At 43.4% G+C, this 19,651-nt stretch overlaps 1 protein-coding gene across 1 annotated transcript in view; it reads left to right on the top strand.

Annotated features, from left to right (window-relative positions):
* DST (dystonin) overlaps positions 1 to 19,651 on the top strand; it is a 522,678-nt gene that overhangs the window by 266,793 nt on the left and 236,234 nt on the right. The window contains exons 8-9 of the mRNA XM_052648315.1: positions 443 to 520; positions 2,694 to 2,786. Of these exons, the coding sequence (XP_052504275.1) occupies positions 443 to 520; positions 2,694 to 2,786 (171 nt within the window). The remainder of the gene's footprint in view (positions 1 to 442; positions 521 to 2,693; positions 2,787 to 19,651) is intronic.

Here is a 19,651-nt window from a genome sequence, read left to right as displayed (position 1 = left end):
TTTTCATTAACATGCCATACATGTATAATTAAAAAACCCTCTTGAGTTAGAGTTTATTAAGAAGGTAAATGGGGAATGGTATTTAATTCTTTGCGTGCATCCGAGGCTAAATAATTATAGGCTAGACTTGTAGTATAGTGAATATCAAATGTCTGTATATTCTGTGGCGCTTTCTCGTTTCCTTTTGCTTAAATAAAATATTCATAGTGAAGGATCTGTTTAAATAAAACATATTCAGAAAAATCCCTAGTTTACACTGAATCTCAGGTAATTCAAAAAAATTAAAATATCATTAAAAATTTAATGGGTTTCCCCAAACAGTAAATTCTTGACAGTATGACGAGCATACAGTGTATTTATATAGTATATTCAGTATATTTAGCATGGTCAGTGGTGTCAGAAAATATGATGTTTTTTATACCCTGCATTTTTCTCTTCTTAGCCCAGAGAGAAGGGTCGGATGCGTTTTCACAGACTCCAGAATGTACAAATTGCCCTTGACTATTTGAAAAGACGCCAGGTATGATGTTTGAATTTCAAAGCTGTAATCGTATAATATGACACACGTGTGACTGAACAGGGAATGAACAGGTTAAATTTGACTTTGAGTTAATCATTAACATTTAATATGATTTGATAATGATTTAATAATCATTAACAGAGGTTCTCTGGTGGCTCAGAGTGTAGAGAGTCTACCTGCCATGCAGAGACCTGGGTTCAATACCTGGATCGGGAAGATCCCCTGGAGTAGGAAATGGCAACCCACTCCAGTATTCTTGCCTGGAAAATTCCATGGTTGGAGGAGCTTGGCGGGCTACAGTCCATGGGGTTGCAGAGAGTCGGATACAAGTGAGCGACTTCACTTTCATAACATTAAACTTCTGCTTTTGTGAGACTGATATTTTTAAATATTTTTAAACGTTTGTTCCAAAGAAAAGGAAATTAATCATAGGTGTAAGCCCAGACGAATTATAAGTGGCTGCATTACCATCTGAGTAACAGCTACTGATTTTCCTTCTGTTGGAATTGGAATGCTTTTGCCTGGGAACTTAACGACATTTTAGTAGCAACAGAATGTTAAGAATGTCAAAGAACAGTTATTAGTGGTGGGGAGAGAATATTTTTTATACTCACTTTGTAAAACTGCCTTTTTAAAAATAAAAGATAGTTTATATAATACTTATATGTTTATTTTTAAAATGTAATAGTGAGGAGGCAGAAGCTCATATTTTATCAGCAGGTACAACTGGATGATTTAGAAGCTGTTAAAAATAAAACAGTTCTGACAACAGCCCCCAACTTGCTTGAGGTTTCAGAAGAAATCATGGGAGAAAAATGAACACCAAATTGGATTTGATCTTGATTGGGTACCACTGTGATTAACATGGTATCAGCCAAGTAATTGGTAGCTTTCAGTTAGGAGAAAAAAGGAGGAGACAGCGAAACTCAGGAGAATTGAAAGTGAGTAAAAACTGAGAAATCAAAGGTGGCAACAATTTTGCTTTTTTATGGAGAGGGAAAAAAGAGAAGAGAGGGTAAGGAAGAGAAGGAGACACTGTTGTTAGTCCTTCATTTGGTTTATTATGAACATCACAGTGCTTTTAGTTATTGCTGCTAAGTGGCTTCAGTCGTGTCTGACTCTGTGCGACCCTGTAGATGGCAGCCCACCAGGCTCCCCCGTCCCTGGGATTCTCCAGGCAAGAACACTGGAGTGGGTTGCCATTTCCTTCTCCAGTGCGAGAAAGTGAAAAGTGAAGGTGAAGTTGCTCAGTCGTGTCCGACTCCTAGCGACCCCATGAACTGCAGGCCACCAGGCTCCTCTGCCCATGGGGTTTTCCAGGCAAGAGTACTGGAGTGGGTTGCCATTGCCTTCTCCACTTTTAGTTACTAAATTCTAGCAAATACTCAGTGCTTATCTTTTAAGTGTTATTGATATGCCTTACTAGTCTTAATTCTAGTGGGAGTTTCCAGAAGATTAATGGTTAATTGTGTCTCCTTGTCGAAATATTTTTGGTAGTGATTTGTCCAGGAAGTAAAATGTTAGGTATCATTCATGATATTTACTTAGTTTTCCAGGAAGTGTTAGTTATCATTATTGCATGAATTTATCTGAATACATAATTTGACAGTTGATAAGCTTTACATCTGGTTATTATTGACACATTATTTTTAAAGTTTTGAATAGTCTGCTAAATGTCCAGTGACTTACATAGTTACTTATCCTGGTAGCAGTCTTTGGTAGACAAATGGAATAATAATGTTAGATTTCTTTTTTACACTCTTTGTGATAGAAGTGTGATAAAACTTTTAAAATTATTTGATGGTTCAGAATAGTTTCCTACTTAATTGTAAAATAACGCTTATTTTCAAAAGACAATATTATTTCTAGTTTAAAAACTTGAGTATTTAGGACTTCTCACTTGAACTGTGATTTTTGTTTTGACAGGTGTACTTTTAGTACTTGCTGTAGAAAACAAAGCCAAATGTTTATGTTTATTTTGGCTTTGTTGTTCCTCGGTAATTTGCAGCCTCTGTAAGATGCAGCCTAGGGGTAAAACAGTATTTTAAAGGATTATTGGTATTAAAATTATTCAAGCTTCTTTTATATCTAATTTAGAATCATTTATGTAGGTAAAAATAACTCATGTGCTGGTTGAAAAGCATTTTGTTTTCTCTTTTCATATACAAAACAGGTGAAATTAGTGAATATTAGAAATGATGACATAACAGATGGAAATCCCAAATTGACTTTGGGGTTAATATGGACAATAATTTTGCACTTTCAGGTAAGCCCAGTTTTCTTAATTGTCATTTCTTTTAACCTCATTGATGGTTTTCAAGTGGTTCATGTGAAGGGTGAATTATGCATTCACATCAACAGGGGAAAATAAATTTCAGACTTTGTTTCTCTTTTAATTTAGTTTTTTATTTTATATTGATATATAGTTAATTTACAGTGTTGTGTTAGTTTCCGGGGTATAGCAGATTGATTCATAGGCATGTACGTATATCCATTCTTTTTCAGATTGTTTTCTCATATAGATTATTACAGAATTTTAGTCGAGTTTCCTGTGCTATACAGTAGGCCCTTGCTGATTATTTATTTTGTGTTTGGTAGTATGTATCTATTAATCCTAGACTCCTTATTTATCTGTCCCCCCCCTTCCCCTTTGGTAACCACAAATTTGTTTTTGAAGTCTGTGCCTCTGATTCGGCTTTGTAAATAAGCTCATTTGTATCAGTTTTTTTTTCAGATGCTACATATAAATGATATGATATTCGGACTTTGTTTTCTAAACAATATATTTGTATTGTTCCCCTCAGTAACATGCTGCTTATGGACTTGGCCCCCTTTTTCCTGTTGTTGAAAAGCTTAGAATGTTTTTAGAACAGTGCTTGTAATCTCAAGAGTTGGAAGACAGAGATTCCCTTTTATTGAATGTAGACCTGTTTCTTGGTTTATTGGCCAACATTACCTGATTTAGAATCATAAAAATGTTATGACAGTCCTGGCCATCTGCAGTTTCTGAACGTGCCCGCTTTCTCCTGATGCTATAGACGCTAGGTGGCAGTGTTGTTCTCACAAAGAGATTCCCTGCATTCGCGCCATCCGTGTTTCCTGTGGAGTTGTACTTTCTCAAACGAGATAGAAGGAGAGTAAAGGCATATTTATTACTATGAATTATTATCTAATTACCAGTGCCCTTTATCTAATTAAAAGGCTGCTTTTGATCCTTTGGTTTTTGTAAAATGATACATTAAAAAAATAATCTTCATTTGGTTTAAGCTGAGTCCTACTGTTGGCGCTCACTTTGGTTTATCAATCCCTCGGGACAGTGTTGTGGAGTGTCGTGTTGGTGGGCACACGGCACGTCCACTCATTGATGGCTGTGTGGCGGGCCTTGGAGGAGGAAGACACGGCTTGCCGGCTTAGAGAGGAGCTGTGGCTTTGACCACATCTTGGGAAGAAGAAGACTGACTTCTAATATTGAAAAACTTTTAGTGGGATACGGGGCTTGTAGGGGAGTGGTGGAAGTAATGTAACTGGGGCTCATTTGGGAACAGGCTGAATCTGGCACATATGGATAGCTATATGAAGTAGAGCCCTGCAGGTTCCAGGACTCGGGTAGGCACTAGAGCATCAGAGAGGACCCAGGGACCAGGAGACCAGGTGACTGGGGCCAGCGGGCCAGCCGATAGAGCAGCTGGTACAGACATATTAGGCAGATGTCCGCTCAGCGGGGCTTGATGACTGGGAGCTGGAGTCAGGGACCCTCATCACTAGAGCCCCATCCTTAGGGGACCTGGGGTTTGGGGCCTGGCTCCAGACCCGAAAGCTTGTTACTGGCACAGGTGAAGTCTAACTAGAATGGGCCATAAAGCAGAATTCACATGGAGTTGCTCAGCAACTTTCCCAGGGATCCAGAACTTGAGGGTTGAAACTGCAGGAGACCTTTGGAAACAGTCCATTGTTACCGACAGCTGATGACACAGGCTGTGTCTGGATTTTGCATGTCAGAGTTGGGGCTCACCCAGCCTCTGGAGGGAGGCACAGCTGAGAGTCATCGTCAGCTCTTTAATCTGTGGCTGTGAAGACATTGAGCAAGTCACCCAACCGTCCTGCACCTGAAAAATGATGTTTTAGAACTCTATATGGACTCCAGTAAAGTCAACAAATGACGGCAGGCCGCAGTCAAGGAGATGAGTGGAGAGGGGGAGGTGTTGCCCTCAGAACGGGGTGTTAAAGGCCAGGACTTGGGTGCAGAAGAAAAGGTGAATCCAGGGTGGTGTTTTGGGGGAAGACAGGATGGACTTGGGGGGTTGGTTAAAGATGCCGCTGAGCTGTTAAACCCGGGAGGTAAAAAGCCAGCGGACAGCTCGGGGAGGTGGAGGTGAGGGGAGAGGGAAAGGCCATGGCGTTGGTGGGCTTGACGTGTGTCGGGGGGCGGGGGGTCCCCCGGCTTCTGTCTGCCAAGCAGCTGGAGATGCGGGCGGAGTGGAGCCTGGGAGTCAGAGGTGCCGCCGATAAACCTGGGGGTCTCCAGAAGGCGAGGGTCCTGAGTCTGTCAGAGAGGAGGGGCCTTCGGAGGGGCCGGTGGAGAAGAGCAGAGAGAGAGGACGGAAGTTTGGGGGAACCATCCACCTGGGGACACAGAAGGAGCTGGGGGCCTGGCCCACAGCCAGCTGGCGTCAGTGACAGCCTGCTTTCCCTCCAGCACCTTCCCGGTCCTGCAGCGCCCCCTCGTCCTTCTCTTTATTTTGAGAAGGATTGGTCACCCCGGATTATAGTCAGTTTTACCAGAATTCTCCTAAGAGAGAGAAACGTGGACTTCATTTCTTGTTGTAGCTGCAAGAAAATGCAGCATTGACGGAGCCAGGGGAAGAGAATGTCAAGAGAAGGGAACGGTGGGCAGCGTGGAATGCCCCCAGAGGGCCTGACAGAGTTAGCAGTGAGTGCAGTGGGGAGTTTTGTCTGGGAAGACCCCAGGGTTTTGGGGAAGGTCCGTTCAAGTTCCTGAGAGCAGAAAGTAACAGACCGAAATGTAAGTGGTTGGAAATTAGAGGCAATGTGTTTAGACCCTAAGTTGAGGGAAATGGAAAGCAAAGAATCGTTAAAGAATTATATATTAAGTGTCTCTGGAAGAGAGAAGTTCAGTTCAGTTCAGTTCAGTCGCTCAGTCGTGTCCGACTCTTTGCGACCCCATGAATCGAAGCATGCCAGGCCTCCCTGTCCATCACCAACTCCCAGAGTTCACTCAGACTCACGTCCATCAAGTCAGTGATGCCATCCAGCCACCTCATCCTCTGTCGTCCCCTTCTCCTCCTGCCCCCAATCCCTCCCAGCATCAGAGTCTTTTCCAATGAGTCAACTCTTCGCATGAGGTAGCCAAAGTACTAGAGTTTCAGCTTCAGCATCATTCCTTCCAAAGAAATCCCAGGTTGGATCTCCTTACAGCCCAAGGGACTCTCAAGAGTCTTCTCCAACACCACAGTTCAAAAGCATCAATTCTTCGGCGCTCAGCCTTCTTCACAGTCCAACTCTCACATCCATACATGACCATAGGAGAAACCATAGCCTTGACTAGAGAGACCTTAGTCGGCAAAGTAATGTGTCTGCTTTTCAATATGCTCTCTAGGTTGGTCATAACTTTTCTTCCAAGGAGTAAGCGTCTTTTAATTTCATGGCTGCAGTCACCATCTGCAGTGAATTTGGAGCCCCCAAAATTAAAGTCTGACACTGTTTCCACTGTTTCCCCATCTATTTCCCATGGAGTGATGGGACTGGATGCCATGATCTTCGTTTTCTTAATGTTGAGCTTTAAGCCAACTTTTTCACTCTCCACTTTCACTTTCATCTAGAGGCTTTGAGAAGAGGACCAGCCAGAAAAGTACCAACATAAGTTTTGTTTCTTTTTTTGAATTTATTTTTTATATAAATATAGTTGATTTGTAATACGTTAATTTCTGCTATACCCCAAATGTTTCAGTTTTACACACACACAGTATTTTCCATATTCTTTTCCATTATGGTTTATCACAGGATGCTGAATATGGTTCCGTGTGCTATACAGTAGGACCTTGTTTATCCATTGTATATATAATAGGTAATGCATGTGCTAATCCCAAACTCCCAAGACTTTTGCTTTTAACATGATCTTGTGGCATATTTTATGAAATCCAGTGTATTTTAGGACCTGCATTACAAGATATTATGATTGTTAGATTATCACCAGTATTTAAAATTAGATCAAGGTTTATTTAAAATGGAGCATTTCAATGTTTTGTATAGAATAGAAATGTTCCTTTTTATTTAAAGAAATACTTTTAATCCTATGATAATTTAAGATTAGAATGATTTTTTATGCCAAGACAGAAGGCTATTTATAGCAGTGGTAATCATCCTCACTCAACATGACTGGGACGTTTTTCTCCTCTATACTTTACATAAATAAGGGAAGTGATTTCAGAAGACCAATTTATTTATTGATTTAAAAATTTTTATTTGAGCATCACAAATTGACTGTTATAGCTGGGCAGTCTGAAGGTTAAGTGTTGCCAGTACAGTAATCTTGTGTGAGTTACCCGATGCTAGGTCCAGAGATACTATGTGACCGACTAGGGTTCTTGGCCTCCTTAATCAATGGCAGTTGGTGAGAGGCCAGATAAGAAATTCAGGCAGGGCTTTCTGGGGGCTCCTGGCTGCAGCATGGAAAGTGAGAACAGGTTCCCTGCTCTGTCCCTGAGGTGGGATGAGCACCTTCCTCACGTGGGGTCAGGGTGGGGGCCTGACCGGGGCTTGGGCTGGAGGCGTGGCTCAGGTGGTGTGCCCACCCCTTTGGTGGTGGTTGTATGCAGGGGGCATGCGCAATACCCTGCTTTTGCTCTGGGCTCTTCAAAAGTGGCAATTGGGTTTTTTGGTCTCTCTGTATCTTTTGCCCAGAATTTGCCCCAGCTGTGTGCATGCAGTCAGTTTTAGTCCCATACGGTTTCTTTGTATTTTGTTGCTCCAGGAGAGGGTTGTTCAGGTGCAAGTATTGCAACAAAGGGTCCCAGATCCCAGTCTGTCTCACCAAGATGATGGAGGTGTATTGCTCTGTCTATTGGGAGAATGTTTGTAATACTGACTATAATCTGGGCTGTTGAATCTGTCACAGTATAAATAAAAGTAGGGATGTAGAGGAGGGTGTGTTTCGGCGGGATTAGGAAGGTCTTAGAGAATAAAGGAAATTGGCCCTGATGTTGTAGACAGGCTTTGCAAGGTGAATGCCAGCTAACCAGGCAGAGACTGCAGTGGAGCCGTTTCCGGTGGGGGACAGCAGTGTGCAGTGGCCTGAGGAGGGGCAGCTTCTGGGTCTGGTGGGGCTGGAAGGAAGTGCAAGTAGGTGGTTGTACCTTTGTTATGTTAGTGCTCATGCCAGCCATTGACTTCTAAGTTCTCTTGAAAAACGTCCCAGTGCCAATGAAGACATTGAGAATAAACTAAAAGCAAACCAGCCGGAAGCTTTATTTTTACCAGCTTGTCTTCTAGGATATAATTCTTTTTTCTGATAGAGATTGTTTAATTTCCTCTTGAAATGATTAAGGAAAACCTCACTGTGCACGTCTGTTAGGGACAATTATCAGGCACATTGCTAACTTGACTATTTAATTGAATAGCTTCGTTTAGAAAAATATGAGTTCCATTTTTGGATCAGTCTAAAGACAATCTAGAGAAAGTCAGTTACCAATTTTTTTTTATTAGTCAGCTGATTTTAACTTTTGTGTAAGACTAGTCATATGATACTAATTTCCTTTTTACCATATCAGTGACTCAGTCTTAGAAAGAGGCACACCTTGGGTCATCAGGCTCCGTTCTGATTTATTATTTATACAGCACAGCCATGGTAAAACTGCATAATATTTAACTAGGGTACAAGTATAAAAGTTCCATGTAAAGTTCAACTGCCTTAAGTCATGTGTAAGAATACACAGGTGTTTCTTTTGGCTAAGTGTTTCAAGCTTGAAATCATAAAATTTATCAAGCTACTTATATGAAAATCCTAATGATCATAGAAAGAGAAATGGCTTGGAAATTTGTCATATGAAAAATATGACAAGCTATTTAAAGGGATTGATTTTAGGAATGATTTGACTAGAATGTTTTAGGAATTTAGCATGTATTATCTTTCCTTCAGCTGTGGATCACTCTGTTTTTGTTCTTTTGGTTTTTTGCGTGTGTGTGGTTGCTGTTTTTAAGTTAGTCTTAATAAAGTTTATAGAGGTTTCTGAGCCTAGTTTTTGGGGCAAGTGCCAACATTTGTTTGTGTTTCTTAAGTAAAAAAGTTGTACAGTCAGGAGTCTGAAACTAAATCTGAAAGGCACTTTGGAACTAAGTTTGAAAGGCACTTTGCTAAACGTCTCCTGACTGGTATTTGCTTTCTGTTTGCGCTCAGATTTTTCGCATCGCCAGTCGTTCCAAAGGTTAGAGCAGACTTGGGTAGTATAACTACATTTCAGAAAACCGAAAGGAAAGCGAGGGTCAGAATGTTTTTATGCAACAAGGCTAAGGGTTTGCCTTGAAAGCTCATCAGCATGTTATTTGACAGTGAGCAGTGATGTTTGTCTAAGAGGATTGCTGGCCAGAAATAAGCCACGGCGTCTAATGAGACCCAGGGCTGGCTGGGCAGGATGCCACGGCGTTTCTTGCGGGTGCCTTTCTCATGAGCAAGATGGCCTCACACTGAAAAGGATGGTCACAAAGTCTGAGGAGTTTGGCTGCGTGGAGATCTGAGGAAGCGCCGGCTTTTGAAATGAGGGACTCTGTGCAGCTGTGAGTTTCTGCAAATCAAATGGGGAATGTCTGTGGATGTGTGCGAGCCGAGAAAGAAGAACAGTATCTGGATCCTGCCAAAGCTCCTCTGAGACCTGAAAAGTACTCTGCTGGAAGAAGAAAATACTTTAGACGGGACCTGACTAAGAAAGCAGCAGATGACTTAGAGTCAGGAGGGCCTCGGCTTGATGATGAGGGGAAGAGAAGCGGCCGCCCGCTTTCCGGGGGGCAGGCAGCCCCCCAGGCCCGGGGGCTGGCGCAGGAGGTGGGGGCCAGCCCTGGCCTCACTCTGCAGGCCGGGGTCCAGCCCCAGACGGCGAGTGGTCAGCGTCACCCGGGGGGCCCTTCTCAACATCAGGAAACCCAAGTCAGAGTCAGCAAACCAGAGGAGAGGGTTTCAGAAAAAGGCAGCACCCCCTACCATGCAAAGAGGAAGGACCACTTTGATGATGTCCACACAAGAAAAAGAACATTCCAGAGAAAAACGGGTGGCTTTTCTTCGCAAAAGGCAGCCAGCTTAAGTTCCATTCACTGTGGTACAGAGAGAGCACTTGAAAATGGTGGGTTTTCTGAAGATCCATCCAAAAATGACAGCAGTATTCAAGAAAAGCAAAACACGGAAAGACCTTGCCTTCAGGAAGCACACCATTTCCAGTTTGGGAAAAAGAGATGTCCTTCCCTCTGTGATAATACGTCCTTCCCTTCCAAGGACACAGAGGAGGTAAGTACAGCCGGATCCTGAGTTCACCGTGTAAGTAAGGACTCCAGGCGCACGTAGCTGCTGGAGGTTCTGCAGCTTGTCCTTTGTGGATGCTCTCTTTACGGTCGTCTCTGTGAAAGCTCTTGATGCATTTCACTAGGTTGGATTGTGATTTTATTTTTTGTGATGCATTCTTTAATCATGACTTTATTTTAAAGCCTTTACATTTTTGTTGTTATTGGAAGACTTGGCACGTCTTTTGAATTTCTGTAGTTAATGTTTCCTGTTTTTTCCAATGGAATAGCCTTGGCAAACAATAGTTAGATAAAAAAGACAATTTTGACAAGACGGATATAAGGAGGAGACACTGTAGTGACCAGTCAGTCTGGACTTGCTGATCCAGAAGTTTGACTGCTGATACAAAAGGCAAATTCCAGTTCTCTGTGTCCATACTAGGGACACTCACATAACTGCTTTCAATTCCATGTGTGTTTGTGTGTTGGGGGCAGCAGGCACAGATAAAACTGACCAAATCTGTTCTCTCTGATACATGAGTTCCTCTCCAGCCAAGTCTAAAATCAGAACTCACTTGGACAGCGGGTCATAGGAATTTGCTTATGACTCAGACTGCCAGGAAGTTGCGATCTTTATTCCTAACACAGATATTTAGCATTAGACAAAGTTACTTCTCTGGGATTTTTACTTGTCTTTAAAATGTAAAATATTGATATACTTGCCCGAGAAGCCCATCACCCAAGCAATGTCCTATACATGTTAGTAGTTGACAGTTGATGAGTTTTTCTTTAAGTTGATGACTTTGCCTTTTAAGAAAAAAATCCAGAAATAAGAGGTAAATGTGATATGAAACATCTGTGGCAAAGTCATCGTGTTGTTGGGCAGAGATTCTTTGCCCAGGGACCAGATGCAGCTTTATTCGGGCCAGTGTGCGTGGTCGTCATCGGCTTTCGTTGGCCCTCCTGAAGCTGCTTCCTGTTTGCATCCACCCCCGTCCTTGTCAGTGTTATGTCACGCTTTCTGTTCACATTTTACACTGGTCACATTGGAAAAGAAAGCGTCCGGTCTAGCCCATTATCCGTGTAGGTCTGACATGGAGGTCAGTGTGAAAGAAAGCTGCTTGGTTGCTGTGTGTTTATGAACGTAACCGCTTGGCTTTGCTCACATATGTTTTCCATCTGGTTTTTGTTTTGCTTTTTTATTTGCACAATTTGGCTTCAAGGAAGCCTTACATGTTTTGATGAGTGGAAACTTAAAATCTGTTTCTTAAGTGGTACATAAGCCTTTTCCCCCCCTTGAGTTATCTTCATGCCAAGGACTTTAGCCCTTCTTTATACTTTGTGTAGCTAATGATTTTTGAAACTTCAATGGAAAATACATGTGAAAATAGGTCATAAACCTGTCAACCAGATTTGTTAAATAGTTGTGGTATGGAGGTACTTAACAAAGGCTCACATCTATGGGAATGCCAAATGGAATAAATAGTCTTATTTTTTCACTTTTTAAACAGTTTTTATTTTATGCTGGAGTGTAGTTGATTGACAATGTTGTGTTCATTTCAGATGTACAGCAAAGTGGTTCAGTTATACATATACCTATAACCATTTTTTTTTTTCAGATTCTTTCCCTAAGGTTATTACAGAATATTGATCCCCTGGAGAAGGGAATGGCTACCCACTCCAGTATTCTTGCCTGGGAAATCCCATGGACAGAGGACCCTGGCGGGCTACAGTCCCTGGGGTTGCGAAGAGTCATGCACAGCTGAGTGACTAACACTTCCACTTTCTCACAGAATATTGAGTAGAGTTCTCTGTGCTATACAGCAGGTCCGTGTTAATTATCTGTTATATGTATACTAGTGTGTGTATGTTAATCCCAGTTCATAATTTTTTCTCCCCCTCCTTTCCCCTTTGGTAACCATAAATTTGTTGTCGAAGTATCTGAGTCTGTTTCTGTTTTATAAACAAATTCATTTGTATGATTTTTTTAGCTTCCACATAGAAGTGCAGTCATGGGTTTGTGTGACTTACTGCTCTTAATATAGTAATCTCTAGGTCCACACGTGTTGCTGCAATGGCATTATTTTGCTCTTTTTATGTGAGTACTATTACATACACGCGTGTGTGTGTATTCGCCACATCCTCTTTACCCGTCTGCCTGTTGCTGGGTGCTTAGGCTGTCCCCATGTCTCGGCCATTGTGAACAGTGTTGCAGTGAACACTGGGGTGCCTGTATCTTTCCGCATTATGGTTTTCTCTGGATATATCCCCAGGCTTGGGATCCCTGGATCGTATGGTAGCTCTGTATTTAGTTTTTAAAGTGAAAGTGAAGTCGCTCAGTTGTGTCCAACTCTTTGTGACCTGTGGACTGTAGCCCATCAAGCACCTCCATCCATGGGATTCTCCAGGCAAGAATACTGGAGTGGGTTGCCATTTCCTTCTCTAAATGAACCTCCATTTAAAGGAACCTCCGTTCCATGTTCTCCATGGTGTCTACACCAATTTACGTCCCCCCCACAGTGCAGGAGGGCTCCCTTTTCTCCACACTGTCTCCAGCGTGTATTTGTGGACTTTTTAATGCAGGCTAGTCCTTATTTTGGGCTTCCCTGGTGACTCAGAGGTTAAAGCCTCTGCCTGCAATGAGGGAGACCTGGGTTCGATTCCTGGGTCGGGAAGATCCCCTGGAGAAGGAAATGGCAGCCCACTCCAGTATTCTTGCCTGGAGAATCCCATGGACGGAGGAGCCTGGTGGGCTACAGTCCATGGGGTCACAAAGAGTTGGACACGACTGAGCGACTTCACTTCACTTCACTTCACTTCACTTCAGTCCTTATTTTATCTGAGGATTTTGACGTCTCACTTTGCTGTGGTCCAGATAAAGACGGTTCTGTGGCAGACAGAATCAGACCGACAGCTTGCTGCTCTTTGTCACTGTGTCCTTCCCAGAACCTTGGAGGTGGACTCTGCTTAATTATCTTTGGTTAGAACTGTGCATGGCTCTTTATTTTGTATTGAATTCTCCATTTTCCATTTCAGAATTGGATGGACATGAGAGCTCTCAGCCCCTTCAGTGTCCTGTTAGCCAGCATTTGTTTGCAAGACATAGTCCCTTCAAAATCTTTTTCATTTCTTCTCTATTTGAGCCACAGTTACACTCAGTTATGTGTAAGGATTGGGCTCAGTGATGTTTGAGTTAATCTCCAAACGCAATAGTGCACAATTCTTTGAAGTTTTCTTCAGCTTAGAGTTACTTTAGGCCTCTGCCTTGAACTTCCTCATTCCTGTGATATTTGTCATTCTTGCTCTAGGTGACCAGCCGACCTCCCCTTTAATCCTTGCCCCATCAACTGACCTTGGGTGGTCTTCCAGGCTCTGGGGCTCTGAGAAGGGGGTTCAGCTGACCCTCCTTGGGCACGTACTGGATGTAAATGTCATAGTACGTTATAGCTTTGCTAGGGTAAGGAGGTATAAGTGAAAACAGAAGTATCACAGAGTCGCATATTGCTTTGGAAGCGGAAAACGCTTTCAGACTCATTGTCTTTTGATCATTCTTAAGAACTGTATTAAATAGAACTGTATTAAATAGGTGAAACACACAGTTCCTCTTTTCTGGAACTAAGAAATGGAAACTTGGGTTAAATAAGATCCTTAAGGCAGCACAGTAGATGGGAGTAGCTGAGTTAAATGATGGCTTAGCATCCCACATGAACTGTGAAGACTTGTAAAGGAGATGCTGTGAGCTTGGGGCAGAGGTTGATGTTTCTAAGCGGTGATGTTCATTGGGGAGGGTGAGTGTTACCCACAGAGGTGGCCAGGGCGCAGCACGTTTAGGCGCAGGGTGTGATGAGCTCAGGGGCCCCTTCTTTGTCTGACACACATGCTCCCTGGACTTGTGACGAGGAGCTTGCTGTTGCCCTTGAGCTGTTCCCACAAAGCTTTCTTCCTCCTTGAGTTTCACAAGTCCCATTTCTTCACAATCTTGTGATGCTGATCTCCACAAAGGTGGTTATTTTCTGTCTTTTTGGGTTGTTGTTTTTCTAACTGACCACACATAAATGTTACCTAAGGAGCTCTTAAGCAATAAGCTGTGGGACTTCCCTGATGACCCAGTGGCTAAGACTCTGCTCCCAGTGGAGGGGACCCAAGTTCCATCCCCGGTCAGAGAACTAGATCCTGCCTGCCGCAAGCAAGAGTTTGCATGTTCTAGCTGCACGATCCTGCATGCTGCAGCTGCAAGCCAGTGCAGCCACATAAATTAAAAAAAAAAAAGTACGTCTATAGGTGGCTGGGTGTCAACTCCAGTGATCCTAATACACTGAATCACTGCGGGCTGGTGATTCCGACAGTCAAGACTGTGGCCAGGGCACTCATTTCGTTTCATGTTCTCAAGTGGTCCCTGGGGAACCACTGGGGAACAAGTCATCCCCAGATGAAGCCTTACCCTGGATTTAACGGAATGACAGTATCTTCTGGTGGAATGTGAGAACACCAGGAATATGTTTCAGGCACCCTCTCATGCATTTCATGAAAACCACATTAAATTCTGAAAACCAGCATCACCCTCGTTTTCCCCTCATCATGTGTTTTCTGACAAGCGGTGTGGATCACGGGCCCGGAGGCAGGAGGTGTGAGTTCCCACCAGGCCTTGCTGCCAGAGAACCGGGTGCCTTGGATGCCTCCTACATTTCTCCAGGTCTCGGCTCCCCTTTCCAGAAAGGGAGGATGTGGGGCTGACTGATGACACGACTATTAATAGGCATGGTGTCTGTGGAGCCCTGCTGCATGCTCGGCACCCCACGGGGCTGTTCAAGCATCATGAGATGGTTCTGTCGTTCGCTCCAGTTACGGATGAGGACGTGGAGCCTCGGGAGACGTGATGACTTGCTCAGGCCTCTCTGCCGGGGTGAGGGAGGGCTTGGGTCTCGCCGGGGACTGTCTCCAGCCGAGCTCAGAGCCGCTGCCACTTCCCCACCTTCCCCCGCGTGCATCTCTTTCAATTCCTGCGAATCCGCAGATTCTGCACACCCTTGTGCTGTTTTCACCCCTCCTTCCAGCCCCGTCTGCTTTGATTTCTCTACCATTTATTCTGGGCCTGTTATACGTGGAACCAACACCAACACATCCCATTGTTTCTTCATTACAGATGTTGGGGGTGTGGCTGTAAGCTTAGATGCCCCAGCGGTTTTGGGGATCCAGACCATGGATTTCATGGTACTCTCTGTATGTTCAGGGGACACATTCCAGGGCTCCCAGTGGACGCCTGAAACTGGAGAGTACTCAACCCTCTCTGTATACACTGTACTTTTGCTGTACTTAAATACTTACAGTGAAGGTTAGTTTGTAAATTAGGCACAGTAGGGGAGTAGCTGAGTCACTGGCATCGCTTTTGCACCTCAGGGCCGTTGTGAAGATAAGTGCTCCTTGAATACACGCACTGAGAAACCACAATCAGTTCAGTTCAGTCACTCAGTCGTGTCCGACTCTTTGCGACCCCATGAAGCTCAGCATGCCAGGCTTCCCTGTCCATCATCAACTCCTGGAGTTCACTCAGACTCATGTCCATCGAGTCTGTGATACCATCCAGCCATCTCATCCTCTGTCGTCCCTTTCTCCTCCTGCCTTCAATCTTTCCCAGCGTCAGGGTCTTTTCCAATGAGTCAGCTCTTCACATCAGGTGGTCAAACCACAATAGTCAGTCTGATAACCAAGAACCATTTATGAAGTGACTAGCAGGGTGATTCCTCTTAGGGGTGGAACGGACTTGGACAGGGCACGATTTTGTCTCACTACTCAGAACGTGGTGCCATTTAAGACTTAAGAATTGTTTATTTCTCAAAGTTGCTGTTAATATTTTCAGATGTGCTAGACTGGGATCATTGAAATAACAGCAAAACTGTGGATCAAGGGAGAGTTTTGTCATTTTGACATCCCACCCTGTCATACAGCCATGTAAACTAGTTCAGATTGACCTCTTTTCACCTTCCTTTTCTTTTCATCCTTTGGTGAATTGCAGTGAATAGGGCAGTGGTATGCAGGGAAAGGCCAAGGAGGGAAGGATGGGGAGGGGTGTGCATAGTGTACAAGTGACATTATCAGCATCTGAGTAAAGAAGGGTTGGATATTTTATTAATTGACTTCCCATTGTATCAGAACAATGTAATTCAGAAACATCTCAAAATGTTAGAATAATACATGAGTAGTCAACCTTAGTTCAGTTCAGTTGCTCAGTTGTGTCCGACTCTTTGTGACCCCATGGACTGCAGCACGCCAGGCCTCAATGTCCATCACCAACTCCCAGAGCTTGCTCAAACTCATGTCCGTTGAGTCGATGATGCCATCCAGCCATCTCATCCTCTGTCATCCCCTTCTCCTCCTGCCTTCAGTCTTTCCCAGCATCAGGCTCTTTTCCAGTGAGTCAGTTTTTCACATCAGGTGGCCGAAGTATTGGACTTTCAGTGTCAGTATTGGTCCTTCCAGTGAATATTCAGGACTGATCTCCTTTAGAATGCACTGGTTGGATCTCCTTGCAGTCCAAGGGACTCTCAAGAGAGAGTCTTCTCCAGCACCACAGTTCAAAAGCATCAATTCTTCGGTGCTCAGCTTTCTTTATAGTCCAGCTGTCACATCCATACATGACCACTGGAAAAACCATGAAGTGAAGTGGTTCAGTTGTGTCTGACTCTTTGCAACCCCATGGACTGTAGCCTACCAGGCTCCTCTGTCCATGGGATTTTCCAGGTAAGAGCACTGGAGTGGGTCGCCATTTCCTTCTCCAGGGGATCTTCCTGACCCAGGGATCAAACCCAGGTCTCCCGCATTATAGGCAGACGCTTTACCGTCTGAGGCACCAAGGAAGCCCGTGGAAAAACCATAGCTTTGACTAGACCGACCTTTGTCAGTAGAGTAATGTCTCTGCTTTTTAATATACTGTCTAGGTTGGTCATAATTTTTCTTCCAAGGAGCAAGCGTCTTTTAATTTCATGGCTGTAGTCACCATTTACAGTGGTTTTTCGAGCCCAAGAAAATAAAGTCTGACACTGTTTCCACTGTTTCCCCATCTATTTGCCATGAAGTGATGGGACCGGATGCCATGATCTAGTTTTCTGAATTGAGTTTTAAGCCAGCTTCTTCACTCTGCTCTTTCACTTTCATCAAGAGGCTCTTTAGTTCCTCTTCTCTTTCTGCCATAAGGGTGGTGTCATCTGCATAGCTGAGGTTATTGATGTTTCTCCTGGCAATCTTGATTCCAGCTTATGCTTCATCCTATCTGCCTCACTGAAATGTAATATTTATTCAGAAGTTTTTTCTTTAACCAAGTCTTCTATGAATCTTACGCTACAAAATTGTACGTAGAATCAAGGACTAGGATAAATTCTACGTATTTCTCCTTTTCCGTAGTAGCTTTGCTCTGTAGATTTTTAAAAGTTAATTTATTTTTTAATTGGAGGATAGTTGCCTTACAGTATTGTGTTGGTTTCTGCCGTACAGCAATGTGAATCAGCCATAATTACACACACACACGCACACACACACACACACACACACACACCGTATATTCCCTCCGTCTTGAGCCTCCCTCCCCCTTCCCACCTCACCCCTGCAGGGTGTCGGAGTACCAGGCTGAACTCCCCGTGTTACGTGGCAGCTTCCCGCAGCCATCTGTTCTACACGTGGTAGTGTATATGTGTCGGGGTTGCTCTCTCAGTCCGTGCCCCCCTCTCCTCCCCCTGCATCTCCCTTCTCTGTGTCTGTGTCTCTGTTCCTGTCCTGCAGATAGGTTCATCAGTGCCATTTTTCTAGATCTTAAAGGTCATTTCATTTACAGTTGACTTAACTCATTTCTTTCTGAAACATTTCATCTTTTTAAATGAAAATGCATTTATGGGTTTTTTTTTTTCTAGTCTTCATTTGGATTTCATAACCAGTTTGTGAAAATTTAGTTCTAAAATAATCGCACAGAATGTGGCTGGGTATCAGCATTAAAATGCTACTGTCTTTTCTATTAAATGAAGGACATGTCAAAGTTTCAGATTCTTTGCTGTACAAGAGAAATAGTTAAATCTACGTTAATTTCTCCTGTATTTGAACAAGAAATAAATGAGCATTTGCTCAAGGTGACCCTTAATGTAGAGCATCAGCACTTGAATTTTATCGGCTTTTATTTTGCTTTAATTCTATATTTACCTCTTCCTTTTAGGGAGGCAGTTTTTTTAACGAGAAGCAATTTTCAAAATACATGTGCCCTCTTTGCAGTTAAGAATATTTAGTGAAGCCTTTTCACACATTTTTGAAACTTGGAAGCAGACACTAAAAATGTGTTGATTACATTGGTTTCTGCCAAAACAGTTGAAACATCGTTGAAGAGATTGTCTTTGAAAGCAAACAGCCTGGCTTGGAAATATTTGTGTCTTTTGGCACATTCGGTATGGAATTTGCTTTTGCCTAACTAGAGTGTCCAGCAGTGTGAGTAAAAAATGGTCAGTAATAACCCTCAGTCTGGTGCAGTCACTTCCGCTCACGTGGGCAGGCACCGTTCTGAACCGTGTGTGCGTGCGTGCGTGCGTGTGTGTACATCTTGATGAGAGGAAACCAAGGCCCAGGAAGCCATGGGGTTGGGGATGGAATACAGGTCACTGCCCTCCGTGGCTCTGCAGTACCTTTCCTCCCAAGGATCAGCTTTCAGTCTTGAAATCATTGTGTTAACAGAGGTGGAAGCATCCTGAGATCACCTTTTCCAACCTCCTGCTTTCCTCCTTGGTAATACCTGAACTCTCTCAATTAGAGTGTAAACTCTTTTGTAGATTTTAGCACAAATATATGAAGGAATTGAAATTCTTTGGATGGCGCTCGTGTCTAGCTCTCTGAACCAGTAGGGATTTGGGTTCTGCAGGGAGGAACCTTTGACAACTACCTTTTCCACACCCACTGTGTCAGTTTTTGCTTCTGTAAAATGAGCTGGTTTCTCAGTGGATAAAACTCTTTGCGAAATGCTGTGGAGTGTCACTGTTGATTTGGTGTAGCAGAGGAAAGGGGACTTAGCTCTTGAGTCAGAAGACTTAAATGTTTTCTCTAATTAAATTTTTTAAAATTGAAGTCTAGTTGATTTACACGGTTGTGTTAATTTCTGCTGTATAGCAGAGTGATTCAGTTATATATATACATATATGTGTGTGTGTGTGTATGTATATATGCACACATTCTTTTTTATGTTCTTTTGCGTTATAGTCTATCACAGGATACTGAATATAGTCCCTGTATAGTGCTGTGCGGGAGGACCTTGTTTATCCCTCCCATGTATGATAGCTTACATCTGCTATTCCCCGCCCCCACCTTCAAAACCACAAGGTTCTCTCTGTGGGTCTGTTACGTTCCATAGATGTGTCCATTTGTGTCCTATTTCAGAGTCCACATATAAGTATTGCCACGTGGCATTTGTCTTTCTGAGGTGTTTCACTTCGTGTGATAATCTCTAGTTGCCTCCATGTTGCTGCTGCTGCTAAGTCGCTTCGGTCATGTCTGACTCTGTGCGGCCCCATAGACGGCAGCCCACCAGGCTCCCATGTTGCTGCATATGGCGTTATTTTGTTCTTTCTTGTGGCTGAAAAACATTCCGTTGTATCTGCGTGC

Source organism: Budorcas taxicolor, chromosome 11 (genome assembly GCF_023091745.1).
Source record: "Budorcas taxicolor isolate Tak-1 chromosome 11, Takin1.1, whole genome shotgun sequence".
NCBI classification, from domain to species: domain Eukaryota; kingdom Metazoa; phylum Chordata; class Mammalia; order Artiodactyla; family Bovidae; genus Budorcas; species Budorcas taxicolor.
The sequence above is the reverse complement of the archived record's forward strand: the minus strand, read 5'-3'. Positions and strand labels throughout refer to the sequence as shown.